A 12,910-nucleotide genomic window follows, 5' to 3' on the forward strand; every position below is an offset into this window, starting at 1 on the left:
TTCTAAGGTGCAGCCCCGATCAACCTGTCCAATTTCATCAGCCACCTTCTGCATGAAGTCTGGAGGCTGGGGTGACAGTGAATGCCACCTGAACATTTGTGAATGACAAGTGGAACCCAGGCTGCAAAGAGACCCGGGAAATGTGGGGGCCACCATCAACTGAATACTGGAAAGTGGGTCACCTACAGTGTTAAGGGGATGAATGATGCTAGTGGGATGATGACATCTTCAAATAAAATGAAGGAGAAATAACTTGTGCACAAATCTGCTCAAAGGGAGAAAGAAAGGTTGATTACTAGAGTCTCTCAAAAGCATTGAGGGGTGCACATTTGTTGCAGCGTTCAGATGCCCACATCCCAAATCCTGGCTCTGCTTCTGGGCTGCATTCCTGCAAATGTGCACAGTAGGAGGACGCAGATGATGGCTCTCAAGTGCCAGGGTCCCTGTCACGAGGGAGACCTGGATTGAGGTCCAGTCTCCTGGCTTTGGCCTGGCCTAGATCTAGCTGTTGTGGGCATTTGAGGAGTGAACTAGTGGAAAGAAGATCTGTCTTTAAAGCAAAAAATGAATATTTAAAAATGTGATGACTACAGCCTGTATTAATCAGATGCGGAGAAAGGATAAATCTTTTAATCAAAAACATTCCCTTCAAGGATATCCTATGTAAAGTTCTTTATAGTTATAAAAACTTAGAAGCAATATGAACTGCTTAAATTATGTGTTGGCTAAATTGGTGATAGTACATGCAGAGGATGATATGTTGTGTTGCTACTAAAATCCTTCTCATGAACATTTAGGGGCTGGGGGCTGGTACTGTGGCACAGCGAGTTAAAGCCCTGGCCTGCAGTGCCAGCATCCTATATGAGCACCGGTTCAAGTAGCAGCTGCTCCACTTCTGAACCAGCTCCCTGCTCATATGCCTGGGAAAGCAGCAGAAAATGGCCCAAGTGCTTGGGCTTCTGCACCCACGTGGAAGACCCGGAAGAAGCTCCTAGCTTTGGATCAGCTCAGCTCCAGCTATTGCACCATTTGGGGAGTGAACCAGTAAATGAAAAAACCTCCCTCCCTCTCAGCATCCTCCCTCTCAACCTCATCTCCTCTCCCCCTCTTTTTCTGTGTAACTCTTTCAAGTAAATAAAATCTCTAGAAAAATATATTTAGGGGCCTGCCCTGTGGCATAGTAGGTTAAGCCTCCTCCTATGGTGCCAGCATCCCATATGGGCACTGGTTCAAGTCCTAGTTGCTCCACTTCCGATCCAGCTCCCTGCTAATGGCCTGGGAAAGCAGTAGATGGCCCAGGTGCTTGGGCCCCTGCCTCCCATGTGGGAGACCCGGAAGAAGCTCCTGGCTTCAGGTCGGCCCAGCTCCAGCCATTGTAGCCATTTGGAGCCTGAACTAGAAGATGGAAGACCTATCTACAATTCTGCCTCTCAAGCAAATCTTATTTACTTAGTTATATGGGAAGATTCTAATATAAAAGATTAAAATCACAGGTACTCTATTGTATCAAAAATGAGTATATACTGATACATGAAGATAAAACATCACAATACTTGCAGTAGTTGTGTGTGGAGGGTTTTGTGGTTCTTAGTATTGCTGGGTTTTACCATGTATTAGCACTGTTTTAGTACCTTATTTGTATTTAATATATTTCTTGCTAAGTTTCTTAAATACTTTGAGGGGTAATAGACAGCTGCACCTTTTTAAATTGTACATCTAGATAAGTTAGAGCATTCACGTATACCCCCATGAAAACATAGCCAAGGTCGAGATAAAATTTCCTCAAGCCTTCCCCCTCCATAGGCCACACCAACCCCAGACAGCCACTGGTCTGGTTTCTGGCACTACATTTTCTAGAATTCTGTGAGCCTGGAAAAGCAGCAGAAATTCCATAATCATTCCACGTATACTCTTTTTCGTCTGATTTTTTTTTTTTTTTTTGCTCAACATAGTTATTGTGAGATTCATCCATGCTGTCAAGTGCATCACTCGTTCACTCCTTGTACTGCTGAACAGAATCCCATTTATATAATGGGATTTTATATAGACAGTCTATCTACCTGTTGATATGTGGGCTGTTTCAAGTTTCTTACTGTCACCAGAAGCTGCCATGAGTATTGGTGTACAATTCTTTCTACAAACGTGTGCTTCCATTTCTCTTGGGTCAGGTCCCTAGGAGGAGAACAGGTGAATGATATGGTAGGTAGGTATTTAATTTTTTAAGAAACATATCAACCGTCTTCCTGGGTGGTGGTACCATTGTACCTTGTAACCCCAAATAGATAGGAGTTCCAGCTTCTGCAGTCTTTCTCATTTTTGTCGTTCAGTTTTGTGATGATCCTAGGGAGTTTTCTGCGTCTCATGCTTGTATGTGTGTTCCAAATTTTCTACAGCAAAATTCAGCTTCCATAGTCAAACTGTTTAATTAAATTTTAAAGTAAGATGGCATCGCCGGCGCTGCGGCTCACTAGGCTAATCCTCCGCCTGCAGCGCCGGCACCCCAGGTTCTAGTCCCTGCTAGGGCACCGGTTCTGTCCCGGTTACTCCTCTTCCAGTCCAGCTCCCTGCTATGGCCCAAGTGCTTGGGCCCTGCACCCGCATGGGAGACCAGGAGTAGGTGCCTGGCTCCTGGCTTCGGATCAGTGCAGCGCCCTGGCCATAGAGGCCATTTGGGGGATGAACCAACGAAAGGAAGACCTTTCTCTCTCTCTCACTGTCTAACTCTGCCTGTCAAAAAAAAAAAAAAAAGTAATCTGGCATCGTCCTATGTGACATCTTAGTCTGGAGATTCTTTTCCTAAAAGGCCAATGTGGGGGCCGATGCTATGGCATAGCTGGTAAAGCCACTGCCTGCAGTGCCGGCAACCCAAATGGGTGCCAGTTCGAGTCATGGCTGCCCCACTTCCGATGCAGCTCTCTGCTATGGCCTGGGAAGGCAGTAGAAGATGGCCCACCCACATAGGAGACCTAGAAGAAGCTCCTGGCTTTGGATCAGCCCAGCTCCAGCTGTTGTGGAAGTCTCCTCCCACTTCCCTCCCTGCCTCTCCACCTCTTAGGAACTCTGCCTTTCAAATCTTTTTTTTTTTTTTTTTTTTAAAGACCAGTGTGGTCTTCAGAGCACCCAGCAAGTCAGCAAGAGAGGTAAGCTGTGGGATGTGTCTAAGTTGTTTTCATAAAGTAACATTTCGATAAAAATTTTTGAAAGGTAAGAGTGACAGATTCTCCATCTGCTGGTTCGTTCCCCAAAGTGATCACAACAGCCAGGGCTGGGCCAGGCAAAAGCCAGGTGCCCAGAACTCCATCTGGATCTCTCACGTGGGTGCAGGGGACCAAGCACTTGGGCCATCTTCTGCTTCCCAGGTGCATTAGCAGGGAGCTGAATCAGAAGTGGAGCAGCCAGGACTCAAACTGGCGCTCCAACATAGGATGCCAGATGGTGACAGATGGTGGCTTAAACCACTGGACCACAACACCAGTCCCAATATTTTTTTTAAAGATTGATTTATTTGTTTGAAACACTGTACAGAGAAAGAGAGGCAGAGACAGATCTTCCATCTGCTGGCTCACTCCCCAAGTGGCTGCAACACCCCAGGCTGGGCCATTCATCCAGGTCCCCAACTTGGGTGCATGGGTCCAAGTATTCTGCCCATCTTCTCTGCTTTGCCAGGCTCATTAGCAGGGGGCTGGATGGGAAGTGGAGCAGCCGGGATGCAAACTGGTGCCCATATGGGATGCCGACATCACAGGCAGCGGCTTTACCTGCTACTCCACAGTGCTGGCCCCCCAACATTTTTTATATCAATTTGCTTTTAATGTCATAACCACACTAAGGCTTTAAGATTTAAATATATATAAACCTCTCAATCAAACATGTTTTCCTTTTTTTCTCTTGCAGTCCTTATCTATCCAGATTTTACCAAGTTCTTACAGAATAGTTCTACAGAACTATTTTATTTACCAAGTTCTACAGAATAGCTATAGTTTATCTTTGTCATTATATCAAATATTTTCCATATTGCTTATTTATCTTTTTTTAAGAAAGATTGATTTATTTGAAAGGCAGAGTTAGAGATACAGAGAGACAGATCTTCCATCGACTGGTTCGCTCAGCCAGGGCTGAGCCAGCCTGAAGCCAGGGGCCCAGAGCTGCTTCCAAGTCTCTGAGTGCAGGGACCCAAGCACTTGGGCCAGCTTCCCCTGCTTTTCCAGGTGCTTTATAAGGAGCTGGATCACAAGTGGAGCAGCCTGGACTCAGATGGTACCCATGTGGGATGCTGGCACTGCAGGCCATGGCTTTAACACACTGTAACACAGAGCTAGCCAGCCTCTGCCTGTCTCTTTTCCTCTCTCTATTTCTCTCTCTCTCTCTCTCTCTCTCTCTCTCTCTCTCTCTGATTTATTTTAAAGGCAGAGTGACAAGGAGGGAGCCACAGAGAAAAATATATCTTCCATCTGCTGGTTTACTCCCCAAAAAGCCACAACTGTCAGGGCTGGACCAAGCCAAAACCAGGATCCAGGAACTCCATCTAGGTCTCCCATGTGGGTGGCAGGGACCCAAGTACTTTGGCCACAGTCTGCCTTCCCAGGTGCATTAGCAGGGAGCTAGATTGGAAGCCAAGAGTAGCCAGGACTCGAACCAGGCGCATCAGTAAGGAATGCCAGCAGTGCTGAACCCGTTGTGTCACAGGACCACCCGAAGTATCTTTTTAACCACAATTTTAAGTGTCAAATTAATGTGTCATAAATTATTTCCCCAAGTCTCTTGTTCAGCTATTACTCAATTATTAATAGTAGTGTTATATTAAGTTTGCACAAAAACTTGTTTCTTCTTTTGAATTATTTCCTTGTCATGAATACCCAGGAGTGAAATTTCTTGTCAAAAGCTAGAACACTCCAAAGGATGGGATTTTGAAAAAAAAAATTTTTTCTTTACTTGAAAGGCAGAGTGAGAGAAATCTTCCTTTCACCAGCTCATTCTCCAGTTGGCCACAACAGCCAGGGCTGGGCCCTGCTGGACCAGGAGCCGGGAACTCCATCTGGGTCTCCCACCAAGCACCTGGGCCATCTTCCACTGCTCTCCCAGGTGTATTAGCAGGGAGCTGGATCAGAAACAGCAGCTGGGACTCAAACAGGAAACTCTCATAACAGGATGCCAGCATCGCATGAACTGCTTAACCCAGTACACCAGAACGCCAGCCCCGCAAAGGCTGTTTTAATGTCATTGTAATGTCACTTTGCCAGGTACCAACACCCATTTCTACGGCATTTATTGATGTCTGAGCTGCGCAGCGTTTCCCATTGTCTGATTTTCTCTGGGATGCTTGGCTCACCCCTCCCTGATTGGGGTCCCCTTTGTCTCCACAGAGCCAGGGACGGTGACCCTTGTCCCTCTCAGCACTTCCTTGCCTGAATGCATCCGGACCCCCAAGGCAGATAGCGTAAAAGAGACGTAAGTGTTCCGCACGGTCATGGCGTGCACTTCTCGGCTTGTCTTTTCTCTATTCGTTAATTTAGCTTCTGTTTTTCCTGAGATGCATGAGTACTCTCAGCAGCTAGCACGTTGGGACAGCTGGAATTCAGAGACCCAGATGGATGGGAAAGATAGGACTGTGAAGAGTTTGCTAGTATTCCATGTGGTGTGGCTGGGGAGGTGAGGCGTGAAGGTCAACTCCGACAGGTGGCAGCAGCTCTGTCCCTACACTTGAGGTCTGTTGAGATGCCCAGAAACCTGAGGTCACCTGTTGTTGTTTGTCCTCTTGGCGTGCACTCAGCCTGTGGAGCAGCAGGTGAGCCATAGCAGCAGGCATGGTCACCTTTGCCTCCAGCTGCAACCTGTGTGACCTCCCGGGAGCCTCAGTGGCTGGAGACGCTGTCCTCACCTGCCCAGTGGACTAAGGATCCCTGCTTGGGTCAAAAACTTCTGTTTTCTCCAGGAACAGAGAGAGAGGCGCTTGCGCAACTGAGGCAGCAACTGGAGAACTTGCATTTTTTTTTAAATGTTCACACTGAATAGTTTTTCACAAGGTATTTAGTGACACCCCCTTATTAAAAAAATGAACAGAATTTTACGGAATCTCAGGAGGACACAAATATATAAACACTCCATAAAATCATTATAGTCATTGAGAATAAACGTCAGATTGGATGCAGCCACTCCTGAAAGTGAATGTTTAAAAAGAAAACAACAACACGTTCGGGGCTAGAGTACCTGATCCTCAGGGAGAAGAGAGGTTTCGCTAGCACTGAATTCTAAAGCAACTTCATCTGGGGGTTTTATAGAGTGAGGTTGGAAGACTGAAAGACTCCTGCACTTCCAAGAAATCCCATTTACCTCATTCAGCAACTATTTCTGAAGTTCCCACAGCGGGGGCCCGGGGCTGGCACAGCTCAGGAAACATTACTGATGGAGCTAAAAAGAGAGGTGCCTGCGCCCGGCTCCTGCCACCGCCAATGTTACTGAAACCCTATGGTGGGTTTCAATGGCCTGTTTACCCCCAGGGCACATGATTGGGGACGACAATGCTACACCTGGCTAAACTAGCGCAGCGTGTGCACTCTTGGCTGGGTTTGACAGGAACAGAATTGAGAGGGCATAAAGGAATGGATGGGTTGTGCCTGCTCCTAAGACAATGTCTTCCAGGTCCCTCTCCTCCGTCCAGCTAAGCCTTCGATGGAAGGCAGCCCGTTCATTCTGTGTCACTCAACCAAAGGCGGCAACTGTTTCTCCTCCGCCTAAATTTTGGGCTTTGCCTTGAGGAAAGCCCACAACGCACTCCGGTCTTGCTAACCCCCTTAACCCGGGGATGTGGCGAGGGAGACAGGTGACTTGGTATGTCAGCTGCCCCGCACGGGGCCTGGCCGGGAGCAGGTGTTCACTTGGCCTGTGGTCACTTGCCCTCCTCCTTCCTGCTAGAATTTTCTCTCTCATTCCGTGTCCTGTCGGTCTGCTCTTTTCCAAGAGGCAGAGAGCATAGTGCGCCCCGCAGAGGGCTGCCCAGGCACGGGCCTGACTCGCCGGAGAGCTCAGCTACAGTAGCCACGTCTCTTCCAGGACGGTTCAGCCAGCGGCCACCTGCCAGCCTCGGGCACGTGAGTGAAAACACAGATGAGCTCCGTCTGAAAAGCCTGCCTGGAACCCATCGAGGTCACCAGGTGCGGTTGTGACAATCGCTTACTATATGAGGGGACTTCCAAACTTGATGGAAAATGCATGTTCTGAAAAAATTGTGCATGGATTTTAAGACTTTTCCACAACAAAAATACGCTCCTGTTGTAATTTCACTTTCCACAAACTGTTGGAGACACCCTCATTTGAGGGTTTCTGTCCGAGAGGGCAAGTGTGGGGCTGAGGTCCAGCCTCGCACCTCAGCATTGGGCTATATCGTCCTGAAGGGCGGACACCCATGTCCAGTCCCTACAAAGATGCCGAATGGGTAGCTTGGCCCTGCTCTGCCATCCTCTCTAAGGAAGACATCCAAGTTATCCCAATGCAGGAGAAGAAGCAAAGGCGGACAGGGCTGGGACCATCTGCCTGAGGTTTTGTGAAATTCAGTAAGTGATGCAGCAGTGAACAAAGCTGGCTTTGATTTAAAGTAGTGGGGCCAGGAATTTGGTGTAGCAATTACGATGCTGCTTGGGATACCCACGTACCATACTGGAGGGTCCGGGCTTCAGTCTCGGCTCCTCTTCCAATCCAGCTTCCTGGTAATGTACATCCTGGGAGGTAGCAGGTGATGGTGCAAGTGCTTCGGTCCCTGCACCATGGGGATGGCCTGGGCAGAGTTCCTGGTCCTGGTTTCAGCCTGGCCTACCCAAATGCTCTACAGGCATTTGGGGGAGTGAACCAGCAGATAGAAGATCTCCCTGTGGGTATCTATATATGTGGGTGAGTAGATGGATGGATAAATAGATTTAGTCTCTAACTTGTGTTGATAGATAGATAGATATCTGTCTATATATTTAGAAAAAGACATCTCTAATTTGAAATAAAATATTTTAAATCAAACAGTCAACCACTAGGGGTGGCAACATCAACCTATCAAAGGTAAAACTGCCTCACATTAATCCAGCTCTGTAGGCCATGATTTAACTCCAAAAGAAAAGCAGGCCATAAAGAGTGTGTGTGTGTGTGTGTTTCTTTTTTTCCTTGTATGAAATTACTTCTAGCAATTTTTTAAAGATCATTTATTTGTTTGAAAGGCAGAGTTAGGGAGATCTTCTGTCTGCTGGTTCACTCTTTAAATGACGACAATGGCTAGGACTGGGCCAGGCCAAAGCTAGGAACCAGAAGCTTCATCCAGGTGTCCCACATGGGTGCAGGTGCCCTAGTACTTGAACCATCTTCTGCTGTGTTCCCAGGCACGTTAGCAGGGAGCTGGATCAGAAGTGCAGCAGCCAGGACTCAAATCGGCGCCCCTATGGAATGCCAGCCATCACTGGCAGCAACCTAACCCTGTGCACCACAGTGCCAGCCCCAACTCCTAGCAATTTTAAATCAAATGCTGAACCTTCAAATCTCCCAAACTGGCTCCATATTCTCAAAATTCCACTCTTATTCCTATGGAACCAATGCAGGTTTCATTCTAAGCCACTCCTTCACCTTGTCTAACGTAACCTTCCTTCGATGGGTTTTCTGGTGTCCTGCGTGGATCATGGTCCCTTTCTTTACTTCTCCCGTTTAGGAGAAGGAGTTGATTGACCAGGCCAACAGAAGGAAAGGAACCAAGACAGACAAGACCAAGGCCCCAGGAAGGGAGAGAGAAGGAAAGGTCCTTGGAGAAGCAGAGGCTGCTGTGGGTAAGAGCCTGCGTGAGGGACAACCCAGGACACTCAAGGTGGGGCCAGGAGGGTCACCAAGGATCAGCTCGCATCTACCTGGACAGCCTCTCTGCTCTGAGGCCGCTGGACCACCCCATGTCGGTGGACAGATGAGGAGGAAACCAGGGGCCCTAGAGAGGGTCACCCAGAGACAATGATAATAACAGTGCCTGTTAAATGAGTGTCTGCTGCATTAGGGGCACTGCAGGCATGATCTTATAAAGAACTCATGGAGGAGGTGTCATTACCTACATGGAGCAGCTGCAACTCAGAGGTTGGATGACTTGCACAAGATCACATAGTCAGGTGGAGGAACCAGGGTTGGGCCCTTCCTATTGGACTCTCAATGTGCACTATTACCACTCTCTCTGTGAATTAATAACTGAAGAGTGAGCATCTGTAATCCAGAGCTGAAGCTGGAAATGCTCCAAAACCCAAACACTTCAGAGTAGACATGGTGCTGTGAACAGAGAGTCCCACAGCTGGCTCATGTGACGGGTCACAGTCCAAACTGTGGTATAGGGCAGGACTCCCACACTGCAAATCACAATGCTAATACAATACCTCGTTCCAGCCCCTAACTCCAGCTTCCTGCTGTTGCAGATGTGGGAGGCAGCAGGTGATGACTCCAACAGGAGAGGATTGGGTTCCTGCTACCCACTGTATTCTTGGCTTCCACCCTCAGCCCAGCTCCGCCCTGGGCCATTACAGGCATTTGGGGAATCAGTGGTCGGAGACTTTGAGTCCACTTATGTCTGTCTCTCTCTGCCTCTCTAGAAACTTGGGTTTTTGTTTTTTTAAAAGATTTATTTATTAAGAGGGAGAGGCAGAGAAAGAAAGGTCTTCCATCCGCTGGTTCACTCCCCAAATGGCCGCAACAGCTGGAGCTGGGCTGATCCGAAGCCAGGAGCTTCCTCTGGGTCTCCCTCATGGGTGCAGGGGCCCAAGCACTTGGTCCATCTTCTGCTTTCCCAGGCCATTAGCAGCTAGCTCAATTAGAAGTGGAGTAGCCGGGACTCGAACCAGCATCCATATGGGATGCTGGCGCCATAGGCGGATGCTTAACCCTACTACTCTTCTCAAAACACGTCGGGTGGTTGGTACGATGCACGTTCCCACTGGACCAGATTCTGGAGGGTGGGGCTCAGCTGTCTAGTCCCCCCAGGTGATTCCATCACCCGCTAAAACTTAACAGCTACCAAAAAGGCTGTGTGGAGGTCGCATTCGCTGAACTGACACCTCTGTCTCTAATTGTTCTCCCCCAGGGAAATCAAAGCACTCCAAGCATGAAAGGAAAGCAGAGCTAATTTCCAAAGCCAAAAGGCCAGCAGTGAAGAGGAACAGGCCCCGGAAGGGAAGGAACCGGGAGCTAGCAGAGTCATCAGGGCCTGATGTCCACTCAACAAGGACAGAAGACGCCTCAATGAGAGGTTGCTTCTCCGCAGACTCCGTGGAAGGCCCTTGGCTTTCTCACAAAGACGAGTTTCTGGAGACCCAAGTCTCTATAGACAGCAGATTGTCACCCACCCAGGCTGTGACTGCTGCAGGCGACCTGGAACCTGAAGAAGAGAAAAGCCAGGAAGACCCGTCCAAGGTAGAACCTGCAGTTCTCATCCAGGCCAGGAGGAGGAGCTCTGGCCCCACTTGGGGCAACTGGGGCTGGGGGGAACTGTCCTTAAACTGCATTGCAGGTACTGAAACGGTTCTAATATACATAGCGGTCACATTTGTTCTACCTGGTAGCCCCTGACTCTAGTAAGAAATCAGAACTGGGGCCCAGCGCTGTGGCACAGCAGGTAAAGCTGCCACCTGCAGCCCTGGCATCCCATATGGTACCCACTCATGTCCTGGCTGTTCCACTTCCCATCCAACCCCCTTGCTAATGTGCCTGGGAAAGCAGAAGCTGGCCCAAGTGCTTGGGTCCTTGCACCCATGTGGGAGACCCAGAAGCACCTCTGGGCTCCTGGCTTCAACCTGGCCCAGCCCTGGCCACTGCAGCCATTTGGGGAGTGAACCAGTGGATGGAAGATATCTCTCTGTCTCTCCCTCTTTAGCTCTGCCTTTCAAATAAGTAAATAAATCTGAAAGCAATCAAGCAAGAAATCAGAATTGATCAGAGGCACAGGGTGGCAGGACCCCTCTGCTGTGCTGCGTTATGTGAAGCCCTGAGTGTGCCAGGGCCCAGACACCCCTTACAGAGCAGGAAGTGGGCACAGCACCCATCTGTGGAGGATGAACTTCTGGTTGCAGGGAATGGTGGATACTGACCCCAGAGCCAAACCCCTATCCTGGACTTGACCTGGAGCTCCTCCAGTGCCTGCCAACAGACTGGAAATTGCTGGACCTGAGGCAGCTTAGACACACACACACACGTCTGCTTTTTTATACCAGTGTCACTCTGTTCTAGGACCTTGATTCTAATGTGGAGGTTTGAAGAGGAAAACTGAGTATTAAAGTTGCCCATGAACATCTCTACAATGGAGAGAGAGAGAAAGAACACACTGAGATATGTCATCTCTCAGTAAGACCAACATAGCCCATTTTTCCTCTGGAATAGGTTACTATTTTAAAAATTTATTGGAAAGGCAGAGTTACAGAGAAAGAAGGAGACAGATCTTCCATCCATTGGCTCACTCCATAAATGGCCACAATAGCCAGGGCTGGGCCAGGTGGAAGCCAGGATCAGGAACTCCATCCCGGTCTCCCAGGTGGAGGAAGAGGCCCAAGCACTTGGGCCATCTGTTGCCTTCCCAGATGTAGCAGCAGGGACTCGAGCCAGGGCTGCAGGAGTGGTTTAACCTGCTGCACCACAGCGCTGGCCCCTGTGTTATTCCTTCCACTGAAACGAAGGTGCTGAACTTTATTTAGAGGTCTTAAAGAAAATAGCATCTTAAAACTCTACTTCAATCCAGCTCCCTGCTGACATGCCTGGGAAAGCAGCAGAAGTTGGCTCAAGTGCTTGGGCCCCTGCCACCCACCTGGGTGATCGAGATGGAGTCCCTGGCTCCGGCTTCAGCCTGGTCTGAGCTGTTGCAGCCATCTGGGGAGTGAACCATTAGGTGGAAAGTCTCTCTTGCTCCTTTTCTAATTCTGCCTTTCAAATAAATCACTGAGGACACACACGCAGCAGAGCCACTATAGTTAAGCTCACGTGAGTTAAATGCGCGCGTAGTACACGCTGCCGAATCTCACCTAATGCTTACAACCACACCTTGAACCGGAACTGGAGACCAAAGCTAGAAAGAGCTAAATGCCAGCTGCCAAAAATTATACCATTATTGGGTGGTGGAGCCAAGACTTAAATGCAGACCCTCTGACCTCAAATTCAGGGCTGTTGTCACTATTTAAAATCATTGATTTTTTAAAAAAGATTTATTTTATTTATTTGAAAGAGTTACAGAGAGAACTAGAGACAGAGAGAGAGAGAGAGAGAGAGGTCTTCCATCCGCTGGTTCACTCCCCAGATGGCTGCAACAGCCGGAGCTGCGCCGATCCGAAGCCAGGAGCCAGGAGCTGCTGCTTGGTCTCCCACATGGGTGCAGGGGCCCAAGGACTTGGGCCATCCTCCACCGCTTTCCCAGGCCATAGCAGAGAGCTGGATGGGAAGAGGAGCAGCCGGGACTAGAACCAGCGCCCATATGGGATGCTGGCGCTTCAGGTCAGGGCGTTAACCCGCTGTGCCACAGTACTGGCCCCTTAAAATCATTGATTTTATAGCCCGTGGCCTTCTAAAAACAGGATTTCAGAAAGATGGCTCCTTTAGAGTTTGTTCCCTCTCAATTGTGGGATTGTGCTCTGTGCAAACTTATGGGCAGAACTTTCCTGAAGCTGCAGAACATGAGAACGTCTTAGGTTCACCATCAATCCCTAGTACCATCTTGCCTCTGCCACGCAAGGAGTTTGCACTCCAAGCCGCACGTGCAGAGTTCCTCCCATGGCCCTATTTCTGCCTGAGGAGGAGGGATGAGAGAGGAAAGCAAGCTACAACATTCACACAAAGGGACAGAACCATCTTTACTGGTGGGTTTCTACAGGATCAGATGCAATTCTGGCCCATCTACACCTGAGGTTGCCCCTGGAGAAGTAGCCTCTAT

At 48.9% G+C, this 12,910-nt stretch overlaps 1 protein-coding gene across 1 annotated transcript in view; it reads left to right on the forward strand.

The window, feature by feature from the left end:
- Positions 1-12,910, forward strand: part of KIAA2012 (KIAA2012 ortholog) — a 125,962-nt gene that overhangs the window by 107,673 nt on the left and 5,379 nt on the right. Inside the window, exons 13-14 of the mRNA XM_062196846.1 lie at positions 8,681-8,795; positions 10,082-10,410. Coding sequence (XP_062052830.1) covers positions 8,681-8,795; positions 10,082-10,410 — 444 coding nt within the window. The remainder of the gene's footprint in view (positions 1-8,680; positions 8,796-10,081; positions 10,411-12,910) is intronic.

This window comes from Lepus europaeus, chromosome 1 (assembly GCF_033115175.1).
Source record: "Lepus europaeus isolate LE1 chromosome 1, mLepTim1.pri, whole genome shotgun sequence".
Lineage (NCBI taxonomy): Eukaryota > Metazoa > Chordata > Mammalia > Lagomorpha > Leporidae > Lepus > Lepus europaeus.